At 41.2% G+C, this 26,770-nt stretch overlaps 5 protein-coding genes across 11 annotated transcripts in view; 3 read left to right on the forward strand and 2 right to left on the reverse strand.

Moving 5' to 3' along the window:
- Positions 1–4,849, forward strand: part of slpr (slipper) — a 32,619-nt gene extending 27,770 nt beyond the window's left edge. For 3 of the 5 annotated variants that reach the window (XM_065492009.1, XM_065492011.1, XM_065492012.1), the window contains 4 exons: positions 411–624; positions 913–1,195; positions 1,455–2,188; positions 2,534–4,849. In XM_065492009.1, the coding sequence (XP_065348081.1) occupies positions 411–624; positions 913–1,195; positions 1,455–2,188; positions 2,534–2,696 (1,394 nt within the window). In that variant the 3' untranslated portion in view covers positions 2,697–4,849. Of the gene's footprint in view, positions 1–155; positions 186–410; positions 625–912; positions 1,196–1,454; positions 2,189–2,533 lie in introns of all 5 variants that reach the window. The other 2 variants (XM_065492008.1, XM_065492010.1) reach the window with 1 other exon arrangement.
- A 676-nt stretch (positions 4,850–5,525) lies between these two features.
- On the forward strand, positions 5,526–9,120 carry LOC135944807 (RNA-binding protein 28). The gene is made up of 10 exons (XM_065492013.1): positions 5,526–5,685; positions 5,767–5,894; positions 5,949–6,117; positions 6,171–6,297; positions 6,354–6,690; positions 6,752–6,929; positions 7,981–8,198; positions 8,264–8,413; positions 8,463–8,810; positions 8,865–9,120. The coding sequence occupies exons 1-10, from the start codon at positions 5,628–5,630 to the stop codon at positions 8,979–8,981; spliced, it is 1,830 nt and encodes a 609-aa protein (XP_065348085.1). The 5' UTR covers positions 5,526–5,627; the 3' UTR covers positions 8,982–9,120.
- A 166-nt stretch (positions 9,121–9,286) lies between these two features.
- On the forward strand, positions 9,287–21,077 carry LOC135944811 (putative protein FAM10A4). Of its 3 annotated transcripts, none has more exons than XM_065492034.1 (8): positions 9,287–9,421; positions 10,095–10,368; positions 10,424–10,591; positions 10,686–10,827; positions 10,885–10,987; positions 19,021–19,239; positions 20,306–20,687; positions 20,762–21,077. In XM_065492034.1, exons 2-7 carry the CDS (start codon positions 10,095–10,097, stop codon positions 20,669–20,671), a joined length of 1,272 nt encoding a protein of 423 aa, XP_065348106.1. In that variant the 5' UTR covers positions 9,287–9,421; the 3' UTR covers positions 20,672–20,687; positions 20,762–21,077. The 3 variants fall into 3 exon arrangements, with proteins under 3 accessions (XP_065348106.1, XP_065348105.1, XP_065348104.1); XM_065492033.1 differs by having other exon boundaries at positions 20,766–21,077; XM_065492032.1 differs by having other exon boundaries at positions 20,789–21,077.
- Positions 11,074–18,467, reverse strand: LOC135944803 (retinitis pigmentosa 1-like 1 protein). Its single transcript, XM_065492006.1, has 15 exons — positions 18,287–18,467; positions 16,890–17,009; positions 16,785–16,834; positions 16,624–16,708; positions 15,964–16,464; positions 14,531–15,589; positions 14,247–14,363; positions 13,384–14,163; positions 13,276–13,325; positions 13,014–13,218; positions 12,844–12,960; positions 12,605–12,777; positions 12,357–12,548; positions 12,037–12,300; positions 11,074–11,976 (listed from the first exon to the last, which is right to left on the reverse strand). The coding sequence occupies exons 1-15, from the start codon at positions 18,369–18,371 to the stop codon at positions 11,590–11,592; spliced, it is 4,185 nt and encodes a 1,394-aa protein (XP_065348078.1). The 5' UTR covers positions 18,372–18,467; the 3' UTR covers positions 11,074–11,589.
- LOC135944804 (uncharacterized) lies at positions 21,060–26,253 on the reverse strand. The gene is made up of 25 exons (XM_065492007.1): positions 26,031–26,253; positions 25,824–25,970; positions 25,582–25,772; positions 25,335–25,527; positions 25,134–25,282; positions 24,942–25,083; positions 24,731–24,850; positions 24,551–24,670; positions 24,358–24,489; positions 24,045–24,172; positions 23,785–23,986; positions 23,547–23,732; positions 23,293–23,489; positions 23,067–23,177; positions 22,901–23,011; positions 22,705–22,848; positions 22,517–22,644; positions 22,324–22,459; positions 22,169–22,270; positions 22,032–22,113; positions 21,814–21,977; positions 21,636–21,758; positions 21,420–21,574; positions 21,224–21,359; positions 21,060–21,172 (listed from the first exon to the last, which is right to left on the reverse strand). Exons 1-25 carry the CDS (start codon positions 26,245–26,247, stop codon positions 21,098–21,100), a joined length of 3,591 nt encoding a protein of 1,196 aa, XP_065348079.1. The 5' UTR covers positions 26,248–26,253; the 3' UTR covers positions 21,060–21,097.
- Between the last annotated feature and the right edge of the window lie 517 nt (positions 26,254–26,770).

Genomic DNA, 26,770 nt, shown 5'->3' on the forward strand with positions numbered 1-26,770 from the left:
TAACGATTTGAGATAGAATCCAAAAATATGCCCCCAAATTTTCAAAATCAGGTCGAGATCTTCAGTTTTTATTTTTACCATTGATTTGATTTTGATATTTTCGTATTTTGCGCACAGTTTTGATTGAAATTTCGCTCTTGTTTGCTTACGTGCAGGCTATTCACAGGAGTGCCTACACCCTTACAGTAAGTCTATGAACTAGTGTTCTGCACCCCGCATGCCACTTGTAGCTTATACCTAGCTCTAAACCATGACTTTTCAAAATTTCAATTTTCAGCTGTTCCAATATTATATATATATATATGTATTCATTGGCTCTAAACTCGAGAACTAACCTATAATATTAGCTGCCAGAATCAGGGCCGTGCGCGGCATCTCTCGCTTTCTAACGCGTGACTGTCTCTTCGCAGATTACGTGGAGAGCGACTGGTCGGACCACCCGCAGGGTGCCAAACCACTCATACCAATTGCCACCCTCTACAACGGCGCAGAAAAGAAGCCGAAACTGTCTCTGGTCGAGATGGTCCTGTACAACATGGCAGCTATGATGGCTGGAGTGGCCGCTGGCTACGACGTCCGGCTGTCCAATGTGTCAGCAATCCACCCCAAACTGCACCCTGACAGGCAAGAGAAAACGGCAACTCCCAAATGACCAAGTTTAATGGCTACACGCTTTCATCTCTGATTGCATTACGTGTTTTTGGCACTCGATTAGTGAATTTCGCGCTTTGGGTCCTTCCTTGTGGATTTCTGTGTCAAATAAATCTTTTAGTCTAAACTGACAGGCCGCATTTTTAAATTTATCCCTTACAAAAATTCTGGGCTGAAAAAATAGCTACTTCAAATTATTGTTATCATTATAAATATTCTTTAATTTAAAAAAATTATTTGCTATAAAAACTGAATTTTTAGGGGCGAGGAAGAGGTGGAGGAGCGAAAGTGGTGGTTTGGAGAGGGGATTCCCGCTTATGAGTTCTCCACTGTCTCCGGTTACCCGCACAACACCTACCACGGACCGACAAGACACCTTCGAACGCCCCTGTCGCTCGACTCGCGACCCATGCGCTTCACCGACTCGCCTCAGCACTACGCTATCGGTGGGCCGCCAGCGCTGCCGCCGAACACGCCACACTCAGGAACTCCGATGGCTTCGCCAAGGAGAAAATCTTCAAGTACAAGCAACGATGGCAGCGACGTGAGTTTTAACTTTATTGCCGTTTCCCAACTGTAATCTGTTGAGCATGATTTTGTAGAAATTCGAGGCAGTAATCCTATTTTGTGTCTCAAGTGCTATTTAACTTGTGATATATGAGTGTTATTGCAGTAATGTGCATTTGGTTGGAGATTAAATAAATAAAAAGAAGTCTAAAAATTACATTGAGGGGAATAATCTGATTGGTAAACCTGGATGAGAAATTTCCCGTCTTTCAACATCGATTTTAATCATTTTACAGGTGACTTACCCCCCTCCGCAGGCCCTGGCACCGGCGATGTACATGCCGGTCGAGTATGCGCTGGAGGACGGTCGGCCGGTGACGTACCTGAGTCAATACATGTACCGAGGCGACTCAAGCTACCTGTATGAGCCTCGCGAGGGGTCCCACCACGCCGCAGCGTACATTGACGCGCGCGTGCCGCCCCTAGGGGCCGGGTACGCGCCGCCCGAGTACGTCAACACGCACTACGTGGACGGCTACCACGCGTACGACAACCCGTCGAGCAGCGTGAGCAGCTCAAGCACCAACCCGCGGACGCCGTCGCGCCTCTTCTCAGGCGGCCACCGCCGGACGCCGTCCAACGTGTCAAACGCGTCGTCCACCAACACGAGCAGCAGCAACATCAATCCTAGCTTCCGGTTGGAGGACGAGGACTCGCAGTACTCAACGCCGTCACGCAGCAGACACTTTGAGACAAGCGCCACCGGCGAGTACACGCCCTTCTACCTGCGGCAGAACTCTGCGCCGCTTGAGTCGGACAGACCGGGCACCCTGGAGCTATCCAGCAGCCGCACCCTGCGCTCGCAATTGCGCAAGTACAGTCAGTACGGCTCGGGAGGCTCGGCCGCCAAACCTCCCAGCGGCTGGGGCTCGGGGGCAGGCACCCCGACCAACCCCACGCCTCCTGACAGCCTCACCAGTGAGGACAGTAGTTACGTGTCTGCTAAGGAGAGTACATCTTCTAGAGTGAGGTACGTTTGCAAAAAAACTTATAAAAATCTACCAGGAAATAAAACTCAGCATTTTTTTTAAACACATTGTTAGGTATCTTCAGGCAGATCAATTCTTTAGTACTTGGAAATCCACGTGTTAGAAAAATTTATGGACAATGATATCAGTTCCTCTAAAGTGAAACTAAATTGCTTGAATTCCAAGGTTTAAATTCCTGAGGATTGGCGAGGTATTTTTAATACTTATTTAATTAAAACCATATATAAATAACTGCCCTTGCAAATGAAATCCTGGTTATCTTGTTGAAGTAACAGCATGCGTTGTGTGGCTGATGCGTCATTTCGTCCTGTTGCGTCCGGTTTCAGATTCCTGAACAACCCGGGCTCAGAGACGCTGCTGGACGTGCCGGTTCCGACCGTGGACAGCACGGTGCCCCTGCAGGCGTCTGCCCTGCGCAACATGCGGCTCAGCCTGTCGCAGCGGAAGCCTTCCATCACGGAGCTGGAGCGAGAGTTTCTCAACTCCTAGCAATACGCCCGGGGAAGCAGAAATGCTTCCCCGCACCGACCGCTGAGGAGTCGGTCCACGTCGGCCACCAGAAGACGCCTGGCCGACAACGTCCAGTGAACACGCTGACGGACCTTAAACTGGTGTTGGGACAATCGATCCACTCTTGCCAGCCAGTACTTTTTGTTGAATCAAAATCTGACCGCGGCTGACTTGCTACTTGATTTTACCTTCGTTCAGTATTGATTTGTTTGTCATCACTAACGACTGTGCAATATTTGCATCCGAATTAGAGTGACTGCTTCTCGTGAAACTCAAACTTGTAAAAGTAATTTATTTTCCATTCTGCCTGTCAGAAGTGACCAATCAAAAGCAGTTCTTTTTGTTGCAAAGAAATTTTTCTCGCAAAGAAGCCGCGTAAGAGTGAGTTTTGCCTATTTTTACTATAGTATTTTTATGACCGATGCATGCCATTCTGTAATCACATAATAATCTGTTAAATGTAAGGTCAAGCATACTTTGTATAACCGACGAAGAGAGGATAAAAATGAAAGCCCAGTATTCAATTTTTCACTGGGAAAGTGGAAAAAAACGAGATAAATCCACAGTGAGAGAAAGGCATCTAATCAAGTAGAGAATTTGACACATTTCGTACTCCATCAACATAATCAAGTGGGCCCTGAACGTGAACCATACATTCGTCAAATCAGTGTGAATCGCTCTCGTTAAAATCGGCCTCCGTGGTTAAATTCCTGTTAAACTATGTACAGTATGGTGTATCAGTAGCATTTTCGCGGTAATTATGAGTGTCACATCCCACTGTTCACTGTGCATAAATTTCTCACAAAATTGAGGCCTTATTTGAACGAACGAGCTCTGTTTGCAGCCAAACAGATAAAAATTATGGTTAAACAGGCAACCTTTGTTCACAACCATCCCTATTGCCTTGCAAAAAGTATATTTTGGAAACTTAAAACTGTTTTGTTGTGCTCTAGTAATGAGCACGTTAACTGGAAACATGGAAAATGAACAACTGAAACGGTGCATTACCAGTATAAACGTGGTCACGATTTTATCTAATGCTTGAAGTCATCGACTTGAAGACACCTTTTGTTGTACACCTAAACAGGGCAATATTTACTTAAACGAACGAGACTATCGCCGAGACAGTACCATTTTATGATCCGATGTTTGTCCCTTAGATCGTGCTGTTAACCCTGTGTTACTTTTTGTTGAGTGAATATATTGATATTTTACAATTCCAAACAAACGATTTCTGTATTGATTAACTCTGTTTGCTAGTCTTGCAATTTGTAATTGGGAAGGAAATTATTGCCGCTGAATGGATATTCCAGGCGCGACACATTCCCTTGATTGCAAATTATGTTAAAAGGACATTTCCTCTGTCAGAATGACTTAATTGCGATCGAATTCAGGCGCCATTTGTTTTAGTTATTTTTAAAAAACGCTGGGATAAGTTATTGCTCGAAGTTTACTTAACATTCCGTTTTATGTGATTTGTATGCCGTCTTTTTTGTAGTTTAAGTGCAACATCGATACTTACTTGATAATTTTTGTTTTGTTAATACTATTTATTACTCTGTGGTGTGGATTTGGAAAAATCTTTGCGGATTAAAAAGTAAGAAAAACGACTGAGCTTTCGAGTTGCAGCATTCAATGTGAAAAACTGGCTCAATTCTATTAACAAATGAATTTCTATGTTTTACGTAACTCTTATTGTTTTCGTTCTGTTCCCTCCACATATGATTTCGTGTGTCACTGTCGATGTACATATTCGCCTTCTGTGTTACAATAATTATATATTACGATTATTACCACCTTCTACTTAGGGAAAGATACCAACGTGCTGTCTGCCATTTTCGACTGTACATAATTAAGCAAACTCGCAACATTGAAAATACACACAGACACAACATTGTAAATAAGCTAAGAAACGAAAACTATTCAAAGTAAAAGACATCTTGTGACCATACCGTTGGAAAAGAAGATAATTTATAGGGGTCATGGTGATAAAACTAATATTATAAAGAAAGGAGAATATCAATCTACCTAACTGACGAGATATGTTCGGAGGAATACGCAGTCATGTTAATTTTTAAAATAACAACATGGATATAATCTAATTCGGAATAAACGCCAAAACTTTACATAAAGCTGATTTTTATTTTGAAAATTTAATGCCCAAAACCTTTAAATGCGAATATTTAAACTACACCTAACTCTTTGAATAAGCAACCAAAACAATCTTGCACAGTTCGAAGGTTAGTGGTAGCAGATTGCTATCCATGTGTATGTACTTCATATTATAATCCACAAAAGATCCAAATAATTTAGAATCAGGGAATCAGCTAACTTATCATTGATAAATATTGTGTATTACTGAAATTGTGGAGTTTTTAACCTTCAAAATTATCAAATTGGGATTTTGTGTTTTTATAATTAAGTTTACTTTACTCAGACTTTGTGTACAACTGATCTGGTGATATAAATTTGCTAAATTTGGAGCAATTTTTCGGCGCTTCTTTTTGTTTTGTTTTTTAATTCAATATTTTAAAAGATCAAACGAATTAAAAGTTCTACTTATGAGCGTCCAGATTCCTTTCCCACATTTTAAGATCTTTAAAACTGAAAATGCGGAAAATACTGTGCATTATGACAAAAAATGAAGGGGACCTGAGGAGACCGAAGGTAGTATTTTCCCGCCAGTCCCCTCCAATGTTAAACTTCAAACCAATAAGAAGCGAGAATGAAACAGACCAGTCGGCTGCCGTGCTCTCAGAATTCAGAAACACCAACATTACCAACACCAACAACACAAACAAATTACGGAACCACATGGTTAAGCGACAGCAAGCATCGTCGACTGAATAATAGTGAATTCAAGTTTACGGATTTTGAGAAGAGTCTCTGATATATTTATTTCTTATCAATATGAGCTTGAAAGATACAATGCAGAAGAAGCGGCCATCTGGGTTTCTGGCTGGCTTACGTGAGTACATACTAAATAATACGAGTTTCTATAGATTATTAACTTTAAAATTTCTGATAAATCCTCGTTTTCTGATTTCAGGAAAGCCAGTTGAGCCAGCTCCAAAGCCTAAAAAGAGGAAAATTGATCCAGCTAAACTTGACGGAAAGCAATTGTGGCAAAGCCGCCGAAAAAAGGGTCGACTGATCGTCAGAAATTTACCATTTCAAGTAATTGCTTTAGGTTTTGATTTAGGATGTTTTAATTCGACAAAAATTCCCTAGATCACAGAGGACAAGCTAAGGGAGCATTTCGAGAAGTTTGGAAAAGTGATAGACACCGTTTTGTTACGACGCAATGATGGCAAACTTGTAGGATGTGGGTTCGTAGAATTCGAGAACAAGGAAAACGCTAAAACTGCTTTGGAAGAATGCAGCGGCAAACCTTTGATGAGTAAGTTGAGTTCATTTTCTATTTAAGTATCGTGTTTTAATATTTATATTCAGAGCGGCCGATTGTCGTTGATTGGGCATTGCCAAAAGCCAACTTCCAACATAGCCAGAAAAACGCTGGAGCCGAAATAAAGGAAGAAGTTGAAAGCTCTGAGGGAGAGGAGGATGACGTCAAACCAAGGTTTTAATACAAAACTTTATTAGACTTTCAAAATTTACAAGAGTTACAATTTCCAGCAAACCTACTGTTAAGGAGGTTAAAAAGGAAACAAGTGATTCAGAAGAGGATTCCAGTGACGATGATAGAGATGCAGAGGACTCTGAGGAAGATGACAACCAATCTGATGAACAAGACGAAGAGGATTCTGAAGGTGGTGATGAACGAGAAGATAAGGTTGTTTACCGCGACAACCCAGAAGATGGAAAAACCGTGTTCCTGAAATGCGTTCCTTTCTCTGCCACCGAAGACGATCTGCGAGATTGTCTTGACAAGTTTGGCCCTGTTCAGTACGTTGCCATTTGCATGGACGCGAACACTATGCATTCCAGAGGTTCTGCCTTCGTCAAATTTAAGGTGAGACTCCCAATCCTTTGCTAGTTTTGGTTATTGAAGATTTATTTCTTTTCTTTTGTAGACCCGTGAGAGTGCTGATAAGTGTCTGCAAGCGGGCGCCAGTGACCTGCGGGTAGGGACTGGCGTTTTGGATCCTCACCCTGCTCTGAACAAGAAAAATTTGCAACAGAAAATGGAGGATAAGAAAGAAGACAAGGTCAAAAATGATGGCAGAAACCTTTACTTGATCAAGGAAGGAGGTAAAAAAATTCAGTTCCAAATACTCTTAGATGGTAAACTGAGGTTCGTATTTCAACTCTACCCGTTCACTTGGAAGGTATCAGTCTAGGTAATGATGCCTTGACTGATTTAGAACAATTTTTACAAAGATATTATTATTATTAAAATTTTTTAAAAATTCCTATAGAGGTCCTATTTTTATTTGTTAAGTGAGGAAGTGAAATTAAAAAATGGTTCAAGGGAACTCTGTATTAACAGGTTCAATTGGACTAACTGCATTATTTTTTGTTGTAATAACCAAGGCAAGCACACATTTTGTGCGGACAGGATTGTGTTTTGCTATTTCCTTGTCCGAACTGAATCGGCAACCTGCCATCGATTAGGGCCAAAAAACTTGCTATGACATTAGCAATTTATTGAAGTGTTTTTTAAGAACAGCTTTAATCGCTATTAAGTAGGAAAAAATTATAAATTTCTGCAGAGGAGAAAAAAGTCAATCATGAAGGGGTGTGAATGAGCTGTGCTCCCCTGTAGAAAATATTCATCAGTCTTTTCGCAGATGTGGTTGAAGACTGGTGGGTATTTTTATGGTCATGTTTACTGATTAGGCTTGGGATTAGCCAAAATCGCTGAACAAACCAGAGCAACAATTGACTCTGTGATTGATCTCCCTGCAAAATTTTTAAATTTCATTTCCTGACCTTATGAGCAAATAATGGAAAATTTAAAACATTTACAACTTGAAAAAGGTGATTTTCCCAGTTTTCCACCATTTGTTTTGACATATTTATTAAGATAATATTTTCGGATCAATTTTGACATTTCTTTCAATTACTATTTACTTTTTACGTAATATTATGTTGTATTTAATGCTTAAATCCAATCTCACAGGTTTGGCTCATTAATTTTTCCTGTGGTAAATCAAAGAAAATAGTATGAGCAGCAATTTGTAATCAACCTTTTCCATGGTGTTTTAAGTTGTGTTAAGGAGCAAAATTTAACTTCTGAAAGTTCTGGCACAAGTGAGCATTAAAAGCATTGTAACTAAAAATTGTTTTATTCTACTTGTAGTAATTCTGGCTGGATCGACTGCTGCAAAAGGTGTTTCTGCTGAGGACATGTCGTACCGACTGCGACTGGAGCAGTCCAAGAGCCAAATGCTACGCAACCTGAGCATGGTAATTTCCCCTCTGCGGCTCGCTGTGCACAATTTGCCAGACAACTACAGTGACCAGTCGTTGAGGAATGCTTTCAAGAAGCACGCCCCTGCTGGTTCCAAAATTACAGAGGTAATTTAGTTTTTTTTATCGTATAAACTTGAGATGATAATATCAGCATAAATTTTAAATTTCAGGCTAAAATTATGAGGGATTTGAAGAAGGTTGATTCCAAAGGGCAAGGAGTTTCAAAAGGCTATGGATTTGTGTCTTTCACGAACCATGAGGATGCTTTGTCAGCTCTAAGGGCAGTAAATAACAACCCCAACATTTTCACGCCTAAAAAGGTAAAATATATTTTTTTTTGTTAAATTTCCTAAAATAACTTTCATTTAGCGCCCAATTGTCAGCTTTTCTATTGAGAACAAAGCGCTTTTGAATGCTAGGCAAAAGCGGCTAGAAGTGAGCAAGTACAAAAACCCAAATTTCCCGAAAAAAATGAAAGACTCGTCTGATGAGAAAAAAGCCACTGGGAGAAATGAGATCAGGAGAGTTCAGCCTGGACAAGGAGAAGCGTTTGTGGGCATTGAGGCGCACAAGAAGCAGAAGGTCAAACTACCCACAAATAAGACGCTGAAGGCGCAATCAGACCTGCATCGAAAGAGCATTTCAACTGAAAAGAAAAAGCTGAAGCGGCTTAATGAATCCAAGAAGCAGAAAAAGGAAAGGCTTAAGAAAAGGATGGTAGGAATCTTACAACTAAGTTTGCGATGATTGACTTAAATTTTCTTATATTAGGAACCAAAATCGAAGAACAGGGTCATAGGTGAGAAGGACGACAAGGCTTTTGATGTAATGGTCAGCAAATATAAGAATATGATCACAGACAAAGACTCCAAGAAGTGGTATGAATAATTCTAGCTGGAAGAATTGGGCACAGCAAAATATAAAATAATTCCAAAAGTAATGCCCCAGCTTTACTAGCAAAAAAGCTTTGACAACGCTAATAATATAATATATCAGCTGTTTGAAAAAATAAATAATTGTACTATCATGTAAGGAGTATCAAATAAATCATTGATGAATTTGATTAAAATCGTGAAATTTTTTATAAAATGGATTTTCTTATTAAGATAGGAGCGTAAGTGTGAGCGGACTAACTAAAAAACCTGAAACATTATTTAAAGGGCTGCGGCAAAGACTTGCGCCGCCCTCGAGTGGCAGTTTTTCTAACCAATCGCGCCGTACGTACGTGATCATCTGCGACTCCCGTCTCGTCGAATGCAATCGGCGTTGTTTGTTTACAACCTCAGAGGACCGGTGTCTGGAAAAGTCGTTTGTGGTTGATTGCCAAGGTAATTTTTGCCAAAATTAAGTGTAACATTTGATTTTTTATGTTTCATGACTTTTAATGCGTAATACTGCGTCCGAAAAATTACATAAATTTACCAGGGTAAATTGAAGGGAAGGCCATGCGTTCTTTTCGGAAAGTATTTTTATGATGACTTTGAAGTTCGCCTCACTCTAAATACATACACATAGATATTATTATTCATTTTACCCCCTAAAATTGCTTTCTGTGCTAACTTATTTTCTCTTGTTACTGTTAAGGTATACTGAACTTTGAAAGGTCACACAACGTATAATTGTACTATTATGGCAAACAAATTATAATCCTGGAACAGAGTTGGGAGAGTATCATACATGGATACATAATACCCTCTCAAATATCCGATTTCTAGCTGGGTCTTCTCGCCAAAAATTTGCTCTTGTCTGATTTCGTGACTGTTATTACATTACAAAACTAACTGTCTTCGCAACACGAACTGAATTCGAATATTATAAATTAATTATGATATTATACATAACAAAAAATAGAATTTATTGGAAAGAAGAAAGATTTCGTAATTTTATTTTTACGCAACGAACACATTTTGAAATTCCAAGGCTAATATGGAATGGATTACGTGTATTGTTTTTTCCGTTTTTTTTTCATTTTATCATTGCGTGTCATTTGGTAATTTTCAGATGTCAATGCTCCCGGAACAGCAAGTGAAAGAGCTGAAAATCTTTGTCAGCATCGTGAAGGCAAATCCTTCCTTCCTTCACACTCCTCAGCTTGCCTTTTTTAAAGAGTACTTGGAATCTTTGGGAGCCAAAATCCCAACTCTCTCTCCAACTGAAGATGCACCTAAAACTCAGGCTCCTCCCAAGGCTCAGCCAAAGTCTGAGGAACCTAAGGAAGACAAGGAAGAGGAATTAGTGGAGAGTGACATTGAACTGGACAATGAGGGTGTCATTGGTAAGGAAATAAATTGGAATGAATGCGGCCTCCTCTATATTTGGCTGCTCCCTAGAACCTGACAACGATTCGCCCCAACCAATGGGTGATGAGGACAAGGAGGTTACTGAGGAGGATATGGACAAGGCGAATGAAAAGAAGAGAGAGGCCATCTCTGCCTTTAGCGAGCAGGAGTTTGAAAAGGCCGTTGAACTGTACACAGAGGCCATTCTTCTTAATCCTGGTAAAAAATATAGTTATAGTTCTACTGCAAGGTCACAAGAATAAACAAGAATAATAATAAAGATATGATGTAAATAATTATTTTTTAAATCCAGGCGCTGCTTTACTCTACGCCAAGCGTGGTCAGTGTTACCTGAAGCTCAACAAGCCTAATGCTTGCATTCGAGACTGCTCGAGGGCCTTGCAGATCAATCCAGACAGTGCCGCTTCATTCAAGTTCAGAGGAAGAGCTCACAGGTACCAATTTTATGGTTTTGGAAAATTTAAATTCCTAGCATTTCTGTTAACTTGTAGATTACTTGGAAAATGGATTGAAGCTGCCCATGACCTGCGTAACGCTTGCAAAATCGACTTTGATGAGCAGGCTGATGATTGGCTGAGAGAGGTCACCCCTAATGTGAGTATAATTTTTTTACTCCTTTCAGTTCTTGAAAAAATTATCATCCACCGCAATACAAGAGTTCCCATTTAAACTAGTCCAGCTAATTTTCATGTGGAAGACTTTATTTGACTTAATCAACGTTTTATTTACATAACATTTACACCAGCGCTTTGTGGTAGAATATTCACATGGATATTAAATGTTGCATTTAGAAAAAGGAGAGTTACATTTGAAATAAACAAAGTGAACAACTGTTTTAAACAGAGGCTACTAAGAAATGAGTTGCTATGAAACTGAAACTATTTAATACAACAACAAACAATGACGCTGCAGGCTGGCAAATTCGCATCACTTAACAACACTCAACACTTTTCACCCGCTCTTTTTAGTCCATGGGCAGATAGCCCGCCGCAGACAGAAGTGCATCAACTCGGATCACTTTCCCTGATACCAGAAATATTCAGGGCTAGCAGAAAAGCAGCATCAAACTGCTTTTCTCCTAGCCCTTATGGAAGATAAAAGTGAGATAAATATAATGAAAGATCATCAGTCTTCTGTCTGCGTAGCCATCAACTCCATTTAGATCGACATGCTGACCATTGGGGCGATCAGAGTGTTCAGCTCTTGAGATTGGTGCCGGTCGCCACCTTGGCAAGCAAATCCTCGACGCTGTTCTTGTATTTGCCGACAAGCTCTGGCAGGTCGTACGCGATGGCGACGTCCAACTTGTTGATAGGACAGCCTCGGAAGTAGGTGCAAGTGGCCGAAAGCTGTTGGAATTCATACAGGGGGTTGAGTCGGAAGAAGTCGAGGTACATTTCGGGGTCGGGCAAATCGTATCGGGAAATGTTGGTCAGTGTGCTGAGACCCTCGTAGATGTGGTAGTTTTGAGGGTGCTCGATGATGTCGTCACTAATCTTTTTCTTGTTGCCGAACAGCGTCTTGTGGTTGAAGTAGGTTGTCAGGTAGCAGTCGACCATCTTTGCGTGATTTCGCACGCGCACCTGCAATTTTTAATTTTCATCAAACTAAGCCCTTTGTGACTAAAACTATGAAACACCTACAGCAAATCTGCGTGCACTTGCAATCTTGTTCTCCACTCTCCTGTCAATGGCGTCACGAATGTCTCTCAGGAAGGCCTCCTCTTGAGCCCTGAGCAGTCTGGTGGGTGCTCCAGGCTCATAAGGCACTGCCCACAGGCTAGTGGAGTACATCACAGGAGGCTCCGAGCTTGACATCAGGGGGGAAATGTTCCAGATCAGAGTGCCCTGAACTCGCATCAGTTCCTCAGGGCGAACCTGGTCAGCTTTGTTGAGGATGATCTTAGTCTGTTAGATTTTTTTGGTTATTGAATGAAAGAGAAATCCGTTTGCTCTACACATACCTGATATTCACGACCTTTGAGCTGGTCGAGAATCGCTTCAGTCTCAGGTCCAACATCCAACTTGGACGGGTCATATACCAGGAAGATGACGTCAGCGCGGTCGATGAACCACTGGCAAGCGTCGTTGAAGGGGAAAAGACGCTCAACTTGCTTTCTGATCTCCAAAATTCCGGGAATCTCCACAATGTTGACCTAATATTTGGTTTTGTTCGTATTAAGTTCAATTTTTCTAGATTATCGGATCTTACTCTCTCAAGCAGCTTGTTTCTCAATCGCAGTCCGCGGAGACGGTCCAAAAGACCCTGACCGAATTTCTGAAGCCCAGAGAACGTCCAGTCAGCTGCGAGCTGAGTTCCGTCAAGAACCTCCTCGCGCTCACCGTGCATGAGAATATTGAAGTAGGCAGGAGATGGTTCCGCTCCTGAAAAATACATACATTTGTTTTTATAGTCTTGTTTATAGTCTTGCTATTAAGACTGGAAAAAACCTGTTCTCAAAGCAGTGTTTGTGTACTCGATATCCATCAAATAGTTGATAATCGTAGATTTTCCACCGCTCCAAGGTCCCATGAACAACACCAATGGTTTGGAGAAAATTTCGGGATCTAGAAAAAAGCAAAATTGGATATCTGTATCTTACTGCTATAATAATTTTTACCGCCATAGTGTCTATTGCTCAAATCACGGTATTTGTACAAAATTTCCAATGGCTTAATTGCTGTGTCATAAAGACGCTTAAGCTCGCGCAGTGTCGAGTCCATCGTCTTTGACGCTAGCAACTCCTGCTCGGCGGTGTCAGTGTTCAGCTTCAAAATCCTGTTAATGTGGTCCTTGGGACGCAAGTTGGTTGGAATGATGATATCCTAACATGCAGAGCGTAAACAAGTGTGTTGCTATCAAACTACATCACTTATACTCACAGGATTGATGTCTTCTTGTTCAACCTCCACCTCGGTAGCAGGAGCTTCCACTGTGCATTTAAAATTAATTAGTGAAAATTGAAAAACCTATCAATCCAATTTTTATACCTTCTGCTTCGGGTTCGCCTTCCTGCTCGCCGCTTTCAGCGTCCTGTTCGTCAGACGATGACGGCACAAATCCTGTCTCCCTCCTTTGTCTTGATACCACATCTTCAGACTGTTTCGTCTCTTCGCCTTCCTCGTCAGACGCTGTTTCTTCTGCCGTAGCTTCAGCAGATGCCTCTTCTTCTGAAGCCTCTTCATAAACTTTCTCTGCAGACGTTTCTACTTCTCCTTCCGTTTCGATTGACTCGGTGTCTTCATCTGCTTGCTCCTGAGATTCCTGGACCTCTCCAGACTCTACAGCAGCTTCTACATTTTCAGTAGACTCTTTGTCGCCTTCATCATCATCCTCAGCTGATTCTGTAGTGGCTTCGTCAGCCTCCTCAGCTGATTCTGCAGTGGCTTCTTCATCCTCTTCAGCAGAATCTCCCTCAGACTCCTCATCAGCAGCCTTTTCTTCCTCTGTTTCTTCCTCAGATTCTTGTTGGGCTTCTTCAGTCGAAGTTGCACCTTCAGCTTCCTCCTCTGTTGATTCATCTGCTTCAGTAGAAGCTTCTTCTGTTTCTTCAGCAGCAGGAGCAGCATCCACTCCTTCGGATTCCTCAACTGTCACATTATCTTCATCCTCAGCTGACTCGGCTTGCTCTTCCTCGGTTACATTATCATCTTCAGTTTGTTCCTCTTCACTTTTTTCTTGATCCTCTGCGTCCTCGCTAGATTGCTGGTCATCTTCAGCATTTTCCTCTGAAGCAACAACACTATCTCCTTCAGCCGCCTCTACTGATTCTGTAAATCATAACATTTCATGATTTAGTATTATGCTATGCAACTTTTTTCTACAAGATTTAAGTGTTGATATGATTAAGTACCTTCGCCCTGGTCAACATCATCAGCATCATCATCTTCCGTAGATGCTTGTGCTTCTTTTTCCTGGTCGTCTTCCACATTTTCTCCCTCTTCCTCAGCAGATATAGCTTCCGACGGCTCTGAAAACGTTCAAATAATTAGGGTTTATAATTTTAAGACATTATTTTTTCACATTTAAATGGATTTAATTGGTTTTGTTCATGGAGAAGGTAAACATGCTGGCGTCAAACAAATAGTGCAGGTCAATATCTGGAGTTATAACCGGGTTTCCAGGGCTGCCAGTTACCTTCTGCGTCATCATCCTCTTCGTCGTCTTCATTTTCTATTGATTCTTTGTCAGTTTCTTCTGCAGAAACTAAATTTGCCTCAGTTTCAGTTGACTCATCAGCATCATCGTCAGCGGGTGTATCTGTTTCCTCGACTGAATCTTCGACTTCTTCCTCATCATTGTCTGCCTCTACTGATTCCTGATCGGCTGTCGTCTCTGCTGCTTCAGTTGTTTCATCGTCTCCAGTATCTTTTTCTTCTTCATCAACTTCACTAGAGGCTTTTTCATCCTCCTCTTCCTCCTCCACGGAAGCATTGTCTACCTCTTCAGATTTATGCTCAGCTTCAGAGGACGCCAACTCAGTAATTGCCTCCTCTTCTTTTGATTCATCACCGTCAGCTTCAGTGGATGCGTCAGTTTCCTCACCAGAAGCTTTAGTATCCTCCTCGTCCTCATCATCATCATCATCATCATCATCTTCATCCTGTTCTTCTTTAGATTCGTCTTCTGCTTCAGTTGATGCTAATTCAGCAGTTTCCTTTGCTTCTTTTGATTCGTCAGCAGCTGCCTCGGTAGATCCGTTGGTTCCTTCAACTTCCTCTACTGAGGCTTGGTCAGCTTCATCTTCCTCGTCATCCTCCTTGTCCTCATCATCATCATCCTCCCCGTCCTCGTTATCCTCGTCCTGTTCGGCTTCAGTAGAAGCTGTATCAGCTGGTAACTCTGTCTCTGTCGATTCATCAGCACCAGCTTCATTTGATTCGTCAGTTTGCTCTAGCGAAGCTTGTTCAGCTTCATCCTCTATAGACGTTTCTTCTGCTTCAGCAGATTCTTGATTAGCTTCATCATCTGACTCAGCTTCTGACGACTCATCGGCGTCATCAGTCGTGTTGGATTCTTCAAGCTTGTCCTCGGCTGAATCTTGAGCATCCTCCTCATCCTCCTGTTCAGCTTCTGTTGATGGATCGATAGCAGCGTCATCTTCTGTTGAATCTTCAATGCCAGCCTCGGTTGATGAATCGGTCTCTTCAACGGTAGCATCGACTAATTCTTCTTCTCCACTTTCGTCAACATTTTCTACCAAGAATTTGTAAATACCGGCGCAAAAAGATAAAATCTAACCCCCCCGGTGCTAATTAGTGTAAGCAGTCATTTTTTTAAAAAACTTTATGCTCAAAAGGAGTAAAAATAGATGCGTTTCATGACTTCCTTCGATTTTTAATATTATCATCATCATTTATATTTAATCTGAGTCAATATCGGACTTTTTCAATCACTGCCATGAAGCATTATTAATATTAAATTAGAGCCTTAATCGCTGTATTCCGGAAATCGATTCAAGATCTGTTGCGATCCAAAAAAAAGTAAAATTCATATCAGATGATAGGCTAACTTCCATTAAGTAGCACCGTTTAGGATTAGTTTTTGTCTAATTTTGCTCCAGTATTTACCTTTTGTGGTATCATTTTCTTCTGTTCCATCATCGGTATCCTCCTCCTCTTCGTCGTCGTCCTCGTTAGTACCCTCCTCTTCGTCGTTGTCCTCGTTAGTACCCTCCTCTTCGTCATCCTCATCACCGGATACGTTATCATTTACCGCCGACACGTTTTCATCTGTAGCATTTTCCTCATCCTCATCTTCTTCTTCATTTTCTGCCGTTTCATTTTCATCGTCCTGATCTTCATCGTCATCTTCAGTATCGGCAGAAGTGTTTTCATTTTCATCGTCATCCTCGGTACCAGCAGAAATGTTTTCATTTTCATCCTTATCCTCTGTTGTCAAATTTTCAACATTTTCATTGTCCTTGTCATCCTCATCTGAGTTCGGTGCGTCCTCTTCGGCGTCGTCTTTTTCAACTTCTTCTTCCTCACTCTCCGTTTCCGCCGTTAGGTTTTCGGCCCCGTCGTTATCTTCGCCTACCTCTTCACTTTCGTTCTGGTCTTCCTCGTCATCTTTAATGTTATTATCATCCGAGGTGAATGAAATAAAAATTGAAAGCCTCTCTTGCCAATTCTTTTCAGGGGATAATTAGTCAAATTGCTAATTCTATTTAAGAACTGTGCCATTAGTGTCTAATTGAAACATGTAGCTGAGCCAATTTTTTTACTTACCATCTCCTTGTTGCTCTCCTGAATCTCCGGGTTCGGACTCTTCAGGATTGTCTTCCTCGCTTGCTTCAGCATCTCCGTCTGTGGTCTAGCAGATCCAATTAATTAGCACAACATTACGCTGTTGGATTAAAAGAAACATATTTTGCCGAAAAACAATGTACCTCATCTTGTGTTATCGATTCAGGTTCATCAGCCTCTCCGCTTTCCGTTTCTGATAAATTAAACGTGTTAGCAAAATTTAGAGCGGCGCCTTCTTTCTCAAATACCTGATGATGTCGATTGGGGGCTGGTCGTCGGTTGCGCCTGTTTTAGAGCTGCCTCGATGTGTACCATGCATTCTGATACGCTCGGTTCTTGTGTGCTCTGCGGAACATCTGCCGAAACTCCTGAAAAAATAAAACGCCAGCCCGTGGTTTAAACTGAATGTTCAACTCGTTCGCCTAGCGCAATGTGGCAGTCAACGTAATTATTAAATTGTTTGTGTTATGAAATCTGTATTAAATAAATAATGCCCTGTGACACGATGAGTGATTAAAGCGCGCGCTACTAATAGCACGTAATCGGTCCATTCTATTTTTGATTTTGGCACAAAAACAATGCGCGGCATCACCGCGGTCACTGCAGTCTTAATTTCTCTGAAATAGCGCTTGTTTGCGGGAATTAGTTCGGGAATTCAGATTCTCTTAGAAAATATAAGAGTATGGTAATTAATAATGTCTTTTCTATTATCTCCCTCTTGAAGTCAATGTTTCTTCCGGTCCCGATTTTATTTATTTGCCTTAAAACGGGATGATAATGGAAGTTTATTTTACAATGGGGGCGTTTTCGGCTGGCCCAGATATGAAATTATGTTCGCCACGGACGTTGTATTGCTGCTGGCGCGTGTTATTTAAGGACTGGTGAGCCGGGCAGAGAGCATCAGCAGCCTAAAGTGCTTCTATATTAACTCGCGTGTCGGTTCCTCTGCGGTGAGCATTTCGCTAGCTCATGCACGAGGCGCGCAGACGTTGTCCACTTGCTTTTTTCGACACGCCATTTCGCCCTAATTATTTCCGTGAGCGCTATTCAAACTCCTATTCTACCAACAAATGGGATAAGGGATTCATTTGGCCCTTCGCACAATACAGAGTTGCATGAACCGCGCGTCTTGTCTAAAAATAGCAAACGGTAGAAAAAAATCAGAGTTGCCTCCGCGAATATTTTCTCCTAAAAATACAAGTTAAAACATCCGCCTGAGTTTTGGCGCAAAATAATTAATCGCTGTTGAGCCGATTTTAAAAACGCACCTAATCTCTTTCGGGCAGGTGTGTCGAGGTGCAAACGAGAATTTCGATCTGCCGCGTGATTTCGGCACCAGCGAAATCAAAAGAATTCCACTTGGCACGCGGGCCAAAACTAAACTCGATCTTGAGCTGCTGGTTATGCAAAGAGTACCGGCAACTCTGACGTAATTGTCCAGCAAAAGTGGCCGAAAATAGCAGCCGCGGACAGTAGCATTGCCGAGATGTCGACAGCCTGCCGATTAATCGGATCGTAAATAATTCCGATTGATAGCCCTTCCCCTCCACGAAAGGGTTTCGGGTCTCCCTCCCTCCCACCCGCGCAGGCGGTGGGTGACCTTTGACCCTCCAGTGACCCTCCCCCTGCGGCGACCACTACTGACCTGCGGCGAGGGCAAGCAGAAGGCAGCAGCAGCTCGCAGCGACGAGCAGTAAGGGCCGGTGGAAAACTGCTCTGCCCCCGGCCATGCTGCTTGATCTCGAAGGCTGGCTCAGCGCGAGTGAGTGAGTCCTCGTCGGCCAGCCGTTGATGCAGACTTGAGCTGTGACGCGCGCACCCCTCTGCTCCCGACCTTGCTTTCTCATACACTGCGGTGGACCCGAGGGACGTGCACACGACGTAAATTTAAAATTATGACTTCAGCTTTCACTATTTCTGTCGCGTGAAATTTGCAGCGAAAAATTAAAAATTTTAAAATGTGCATATGAATATAATTTTTTATTTTGAGGAGCGAAAACATTGTTTTTAGCAGCTGTATTTTACATTTCTCCGCGAGGAATGTGGATAGTCAAGTCAATTACACCCCAAATCGCACTAAACGCCGGCTGCGCACCGTCGCTCGGTCGATTCACCACCACAGGTGGGTTTGATTCGAACACGTCGCGTGGGCAGTCGGCCAAGGAGTGTGTCGTCCGCGGCCGTAATCATTCGTAGCGTGTGTCCCGGCTGATCTTTATTTAGCCTGCTCCCATATTTGGCACACCCTCCACTGGACAGCCTACTTGAGCGTGCCCTGCCGAGTCGCCGCGCACGCTTTGGCTACCTTGTCAGCCGTCAAAACCGACCAGGACTAAATGGCGAGTCCATCGCTGACCGCTGCTTGCGCTCTTGTTGCAGGCACGCAAATTGGAGGAGCACAAGCTCAAGTACGAGCGCCTCTTCCGCGAACGCGAACTCAAGGAGCGTCTGGACAGGGCCAAGAAGGTCAGGGAGGAGCATGAGAGGGCGGCGCGCGAGCAGCAGGAAAGGGCCGACCTCGGCGATGATGGTGATGAGCCGGGCATGAGCGATTTCTTCAAGCTGATGAACGACCCTGAGCTCAGGGCATGTCTTCAGGTATGTTTAAAACTTGAATTTATTAAAATGCATGTTCTTTTCATACATCTTCTCAGGCATTTTTTAATAAATAAAAAATTTAAATCAACAGTAATATGACAGGTGCAAGATAGAAAATGAGAATCATTGAAAAAATCAGTAAATCGTAATGGCGTCTTCAAGAGGTCTAAAATTAATGGCTTTCCATGATTTTAAGGCGTTTAAACAACAATTAAATATTGTTTTTGTTGAAGTATTATTAACGTCACCGATGACGCACCAAAGTTCTTTCTGTTTTCTTCTAGCATTTATACTCAGCATCGCCACAAATTTGTTTCACTACTTTAGAGTAGAGGTCACAACCAGTCGCCGTGAATTTGGCCAAGCTGTCTTGTTGTTAGTCGCGCCAGCCGGCGATCAAAAAGGCGAAAAATCCGGAAAAAATTTATAGAGGTCTCAGACACGTAACTTTAGGTGGTCACTGGCTGAACCGGCTTGAGCCGAATTTTGGGCTGGTGGCGGCGGAGCATTTTGTGCCGGTGGCTGGCGCGACTGACATATTTTTAAAAGTGAATTTATATAGTGCCAATTTTTCTCCAGCACTTTTCGATTTTTGACCAGCGGTTGGCGCAGCTTAGTCAAATTTAAGGCGGCTGGCGGCTGACCACGTGACCCAAAATCAGCGTGCTGGCGCGGCTAGCTGAGACCTATAATTTTAAGAAAAATGTCAAAGAAAATAAATTTAATATCTTAAAAATTGTCCATGGAATTTTTGGAAAGAAGTATGGAAAGGGATAAAGTAGATTTGCTACAAGTAGGACATACCCCGGAGTGTAAAAATAATCAGACTGCTTCGTCCTTTTTTTATAACACACCCTTTGAAATTTTTGATGAAGTTAGACAAACCATCATGGACAATTTCTTCTAAATCCTCATTTACAAATATATTTTTTCCTAACAAAGTATCAGTGGTGGCCAGCCATTGATTGGTAAACAATATTTTTCAACCACTCTATTTTGCATCCATTCTTGAAAAGTTTATTTTAACATAGTAATACTAGCAACTTATATTTTAAAATATTTACAGGACCCTGAAGTGGCCATGGCTTTCCAAGACATTTCCAGCAACCCGGCCAACATCATGAAGTACCAAAACAACCCCAAGGTGCAGAAGCTGATACAAATGATGGCCGAGAAGTTTGGAGGCGGTGGCATGCCTGGAATGGGAGGTATGCCTGGAATGGGAGGTATGCCTGGAATGGGAGGTATGCCTGGAATGGGAGGCATGCCTGGAATGGGAGGCATGCCTGGAATGGGAGGCATGCCAGGCATGGGCGGCTACCCCTTCGGAGGAATGGGCGGCTTTGGCGGCAGTGGAGCACCTCCCAGCGGAGCACCTCCCAGCGGTGACGCTCCATCGTCCAACAGCGCAGATGACGTGGGTCTCGACTAAAAATTGGAGATGAGTGGTGAGTGAAGAATAAAGCTTCAGGAAGTTCCCTCCACTTTAAATTCACGATGAAGGTCAAATAAATTTTTAAAGACAGATGTTTGATTGTCATGTTCGCAGGTTGATGAAATTTTTAAGGCCCCTGCAGTGTTTATTTTCGCCTAGTTACCCAGTTGAAGCAAAGACTGATCAAAAACGTTTCATGGTGGCCACACGTTGCTTGAAACACCACTTGGATTTGGTTTCTCAAACCTACTGCCATCGGAACAATATCTGATATCAAACGGGCATTGTTGATTGATTGTAATAACAACTTTTCATTTATCCGTACTAGTGCTTGATGTAGGGGTTTGCAAATTATTGATCAATAAATCAAATAAAACTTTATCAGTTGTGGATTACAGAAAAACCATGTATTTAATTAAAATATCAGTTAAAATTAGAATAGTCACTATGCCACCGCAAGAAGTCCATAGTTGCATCTAAGATGAATTTATATTGGTCCTGAAATGAGCAATGTCATGGGTTAATAAGCCAGCAAAGTGAAAAACTTACGATGCCCTGGACCATATTCTCACTTTCTTGGCGTAGCTTTCGAATTGGCCAGTTAACGTCAACTAACTGCTCAAGTTTGATTTTTTCAATTATAAGTCCTACCGCCAAGTATAGACTGCAGCAGCTAGAGCCATTGCTTTTGACATTTTTATAATTAGTTGATCTAAAATATAAAAAAATGAGCGTGAAAACTTACTTGCAAACCAGCAGAGTTTTCTGAGGGCCGCCTCTACAAATCTCACTCTCATTCCAAAAACTCACCAAATCCAAGGGAGATGGGAGCGAGTTTTCCCTCCATCCTCGAAAAACCATTACGCTCACAATTTTTCTAGGTGGTGCATTGTCTTTGAGCTATTTTAAATTTATCATCAATATCATAATTGCAATCATTTTTTATTAGCTTTGGCTTTACCCGTGCTGTGTTATTGATCCCAACCTGTAGAGATTTAAAGATTTTTGTAACATGAACTCCCTCCAAAGATAAATTCAAGTTTCCATAAGTTAAAGGTGAATTTTTCTGAGGCAGGAATCCATTCTAAATATAATTTACAATTAGTCCACGATACGAAACTGTTTGAATCATCTCTTGCCGTTTTTGTAATACTCTCATCCAAAATCACCACTTGTTGCATCTTCTGCTCAGTCATCAAACCCCAAAAATAAATTGGTTTTGGCTTCGGGATTATGATAAACTGATTTTCTGCAGAAAATCCATCTATGATAAACATATTCAAGCTTCTTTCCTTGGAAGTCACTGTAGTGAAAAAACAAATTTTCGAGATAATTTTGATGCAAAGATAAGTTTTACCTCCCAAACAGTTCCGGCACTCTGCGTCCTTCGATATTTGCTCGTTAAGTTCATTGTAACTTTGAATCAATACACTTTTATCCTGTGAAAATTTTACCGTTTCAAACATGAAAATTACGTAAGTTAAAAAATTATACCTTGTGCAGTCTCTTATAAAAGTGTTCGAAATTGGCACACAGCATGCCTTTGTTGGCCACCAAACATTCCAAGAGCACCAAATTGGCGAACATGTATTGCCTCTGTTAAATGTATTGTTTTATGGAAACGTAACTGTCTTTAAAAAATCTCTTACGTGTGAATCCATAAAGTGGATGCTCTGCTTGAACATGAAGGAAAGAATTTGCTCTGGGTACACTACTCCCTTTTTGTAAATCATATCTTTGCACATGTGAACATACATAAAAATCCCAATCCTGGATATTTTCGATCTGGGAAATAAGCTTAGCGATTAATACAGGCTTTAAATAATCATTTTTAATACTAACGCGCATTGAATCAAAATCGGGCCGTGCTTGTGGCAGTCCGGGTTGACCTTCTCTATAAACTGAGCCAGTGTTAGGTGCTCTTGAGGCAAATCATTTTGAAACCAAGTTTTGAAGTGAAGGTGGCGGACCTTTGAGTGGCCAAATATGCGTTATTTCTTAATGGACTAATTTAAATGTTAGTAACTAACTGTTCTCCTTTCTCCACCAGTGCTAATTTTGATCGTCGCAATTTCAAAGTGGCAAAACGAATATCGCTCAATGGCAGTCAGAGCTACAGAGTCGAATTTGATTTCCTTGCCCACTTCCTGTGGCCAGTAAATCTCTGCGTCAGCCTAATTTCACACATTAAATTACACTAACCATCGTAAATATTATTCATCTTGCCAACAAAACCACCGACTGGACGTTTTCTTGGACAACCAATTTCCAAAAATTTGAGGCATCTTTGCGCTTCGGACACTCTGTCGCTATATATCGCTTGCTGCACATGAACCCCTGAAACGAAGGTATTAAATTTTTTTATAATTTGCGGAAAACTAAAAGAAAATACATCGTAATAGAAAGAACGCGTTCGTAACCCTTTATCCTTCTCCAGAATAATCTCGCCTGATAATGGAGCCAAGTAGTCCATTTCCCGTATGCCTGCTGCTTCTTTGATAGCCTGAAATACACTCGTTGTAACTATATCCAGCTTAAATTGATGTGAAAATGCTCCTAAGACTACTAAAAAAAGCAAACAAGATTTTAAAAAAAATTTAATTTTCCAAACGTAATACTTTAAATTGCTTTTTAAAAGTTTTCTCGCGCAGACTCGTTTCCACGAAAATTTGGTAAGCACGGACATCCATCCCCTGGTTAGTTTCAGCATAAAGTGGATCCAACTCTTCATATATGTGTTCTTGTGCTTGTGGGATTTCGCTGTAAATTAGACTCTTGACCTTAGTTTCTTCCTCCATGTAATCGTTATTATCCACTGATTAAATTGAAAAAACTCGTTTAAGACAATCATGAGATGAAAAATTTAACGCACCTATGGATGCTGATTGTGAGTCGTGAACTTGTGAGCTATAAACAACTGTAGACGATTGTCGCATTTTTCGCATTCTGCATAAACACCCGGTCAATATTAAGAGAATAGCTACCGCAAGGCAAGCACTTAAAATTGACACAAATAATTCTAAAGGCGAATCGTCTTCGTGGTAATCCTTGCTCTTGGCTAAAACAGTAAATTAAAGGCTTGAAATTAAGATTTGAATATTAGCACGCACTATCGTTGCTCTCAGAGAAGACGAAATCTAAAACCATGTCGTTCGTGTTATCGATAAAGATGTTTTCCTCGTCCTTCTCCCTGATAGCAGCTCGAAATTGGTATTCTGAGCCAATATGTACACGCGGAAGAGCATAAGTTTCGTTGAAAGGCGAGTTTGGCTCAAATTTGTGGAATGTTGAAAAATCGCTTTCATTTAACATCTGCATAAAAGGGGATAAACAAATAATGATATTTAAAAAATTGGAATCCTAATAAGACCTTGTATTGAATTTCAACAGTCTTGATTTTTGCAGTTTCCTCTGATGTCAAATTCTTCAACGCTTTCTGCAAGCTGATAGATCTTTCGCCTTCCACTATTTCCGGCTTAAGTCGGAATTGCAGCAGCCCTGAAACCGAATAGTCAAGGTGCTATATTGCAAGAAAGGATAATTTATAATCTTGCACCCTTGCCGGAAATGTTCTTGAAAAATTATTCTCTTTCAAAAATATGTTTTGTGTTGATTAGAATGAACAATATTTTTTTAAATTTATTTTTATGCAAAACCGTCAATCCGATGCGTGACGCACTTACTCTGCGTGCATTGTGGCTTGCGGTATCCTTTGATGCACACCTTACATTTTCCTGTCTTTTCGTCGCAGTCAGAGGCGCTTCGGCAGGAACCGCATGGCGCACCGCATCCGTACGCACTCAAACGGTTACAACCTAGGATAGGAATGTGACAAGAGGAAGAAATAAATTTTATTAAATCAAGCTTTTTACTGACTGTCCAAGCACAATGGGCCTGTGAACGGTGGTATGCACGTGCACCCTTTCTCGCCGCAAAATATGTATCCCCTGCATTGGTTTGTTTGATTTTTACAGAGGTCCTCCAATCTTGAAGAGTCTGTAATTACGTAATTCATATTTTTTAAATTTGATTATTTACCATCAACAAATCGCTCACCTTCCCAATATAGTGTGGATACTGCACTTTCAGTCACAGTTTTGGAATTTGTCACCGTCATGCAACTGACTTTAGAATTGCTCGGCACTTGGGTGAATTTTCTCGTGTAAATCTGCTTATCTATTAAAAAATGGTTTCGACTAGCTCATTTTTCTTAAATTATTAAGGAACTTGAAAGCAATATTATGTCATGTTATCGCTATCAACTTACGTCCATTCCGGTACACGCAATTTGTGTCTAGAAACCTCATGGCCAAGAAAGATCTGGCAGTTGCTGACTTTCCTTCGAGTCGAACTCCTAGCACAAGTTCACGCTTAACATTGAAAAATCTATTCCGCCATTGTAACGCTACCTATTGTACTTTAAGTTAAGTAAAATCTGAAGTCTACTGACAATACTCACTGGGAAATATGCCTGATTGTTTCCAGATTTGATCTTGAATGTGGTTTTACTGTTACTCACGTGACTAATCGCTAAACAGTATGTCACTTTCGATCGCAAAATATTGATTCCACCTCCAATCGAGCTTCCGTTGAAATACATCGCCTTGTCTAAATTCATTCAAATTTCGTTTAAAAACTTTATCAAATAATATTTGTTTACATTTATGAAGTTTGATTCGAGCCTCTCCATCGTCTGAATCAAAAGACAAATCGAACTTTTCGGAATTTGTAGGCCAGCTCAAAACACTTATTGGCAAACTAATTGATTTGTTATTACTGTCTGATATAACTAAACGCTTTGCGTCTTTTTCATATTTCAATGAAAAGTGGTTCCATCGGTTTGCGAGAAAATTCTGCAACGAAATTAGTTATAAGTCTTCCGCAAGAAAGGTCATTAATGCACAAACCACTTCTTGTTCAATCTTGGTTAAGGAAACCGAAACTTTTGCATGCAAACCACTCTCAGTTGGTGCAAATTTCAGCTGTACGAAATTTCCAATTTTAAGATAGCACGGTCCTTTCGCCCAGAGAGATATTCTTAGATACGTCGGAATTGTGGTCAGCATGTCTATCACACCACTCCGGAAAGTCGGGAATCCTTAAATAAAATTCTGTTGCTTTTTCTTCCTTGCAAAGTAATCTAATATACCTTCCCATCCGTGATCAAAGATAAATCCAAATTGGCTCAAAATCGACTCGTTGTTTGTAAAATTCACCATAGTTGTTACTAGTCTCTTATTATTCTGGACAACCGTCAAATATTCGGAATAACCGCTTTCCTTGATTTCGCTGATTTCTAAGTGTAATTTTGCAATTATATCAATAATCACAGCAGTTTGATCTAATAATTTCATACCATGATCTGAGGTTCCTGTGCGTGTGTGGGTCATGTAAGTAGCTTCGAACACATCGTCAATGTTTGCATCCTCGAATGACACACAGTCGTAGGTGTTGTTCTGGACGTTCTTCACAAGGAACAAATCGAGCGCTGCAGACCGCGCAAAAGTAATGAGCACCAGCACTGCTAAAGACGACTCCATTTCCAGCAGTGCACTCACATTGAATAATCGCATAAGAGTTGAGCCTTTTTCTATATGGTTTCTAGAGCTTCCGGATGCGGTATCTGTAGTCATTTCCTGAATTCAAGAAAAATGGTTTACATTCTTATCGAAATATGGAGTATTTTCCTTGTTTTTAACTCGAGAGCTGCATCAAGAGTCCATGTGATAAATGCAATAGAAACAGCTCCACAAATCTTTCCTTGCTTGTGATTGCAAATTCTCAATTTATGTTCATATCAAAAGGTATATGTAACCTGCTCAGCATGTGCGCATATATTTTGCATAGATACTTAGACTTATACAATAAGAATAAGGAATGCAATTTTTCTTATAAATCGCCATGATGAAAGTCGTAGTTGTGGTGTTGCTCTTGGAAACTCTCATTTCCAGTTTTAGTAAATACTTCACCAGTAAAAATAAGAAGAATATCTTTCAGAACTGACTGCCTTTCTTATAAAACAGCGGTGGATTTCACAAAATTGAAGCAAAATATAATATATGATAATTGAAAAATATTGGCCACACCTTGCAACAA

Source organism: Cloeon dipterum, chromosome 4 (assembly GCF_949628265.1).
Source record: "Cloeon dipterum chromosome 4, ieCloDipt1.1, whole genome shotgun sequence".
Classification (NCBI taxonomy): Eukaryota; Metazoa; Arthropoda; class Insecta; order Ephemeroptera; family Baetidae; genus Cloeon; species Cloeon dipterum.

Coding starts and splice junctions, on each gene's coding strand:
- LOC135944807 (XM_065492013.1), top strand. CDS start 5,628: ATGAGCTTGAAAGATACAATGCAGAAGAAGCGGCCATCTGGGTTTCTG. Junction 5,686..5,766: donor TGGGTTTCTGGCTGGCTTAC/GTGAGTACATAC, acceptor TTCTGATTTCAG/GAAAGCCAGTTGAGCCAGCT. Junction 6,298..6,353: donor GAGGATGACGTCAAACCAAG/GTTTTAATACAA, acceptor TACAATTTCCAG/CAAACCTACTGTTAAGGAGG.
- LOC135944811 (XM_065492034.1), top strand. CDS start 10,095: ATGTCAATGCTCCCGGAACAGCAAGTGAAAGAGCTGAAAATCTTTGTC. Junction 10,369..10,423: donor GGACAATGAGGGTGTCATTG/GTAAGGAAATAA, acceptor GCTGCTCCCTAG/AACCTGACAACGATTCGCCC. Junction 10,988..19,020: donor TGAGAGAGGTCACCCCTAAT/GTGAGTATAATT, acceptor CTCTTGTTGCAG/GCACGCAAATTGGAGGAGCA.
- LOC135944803 (XM_065492006.1), bottom strand. CDS start 18,371: ATGGCCGGGGGCAGAGCAGTTTTCCACCGGCCCTTACTGCTCGTCGCT. Junction 16,835..16,889: donor CCCCCAATCGACATCATCAG/GTATTTGAGAAA, acceptor TTAATTTATCAG/AAACGGAAAGCGGAGAGGCT. Junction 14,364..14,530: donor AGAGGATGATGACGCAGAAG/GTAACTGGCAGC, acceptor GAACGTTTTCAG/AGCCGTCGGAAGCTATATCT.
- LOC135944804 (XM_065492007.1), bottom strand. CDS start 26,247: ATGCGATTATTCAATGTGAGTGCACTGCTGGAAATGGAGTCGTCTTTA. Junction 24,851..24,941: donor TTGCGTGTACCGGAATGGAC/GTAAGTTGATAG, acceptor ATTTTTTAATAG/ATAAGCAGATTTACACGAGA. Junction 21,759..21,813: donor ATGAGAGTATTACAAAAACG/GCAAGAGATGAT, acceptor AATTATATTTAG/AATGGATTCCTGCCTCAGAA.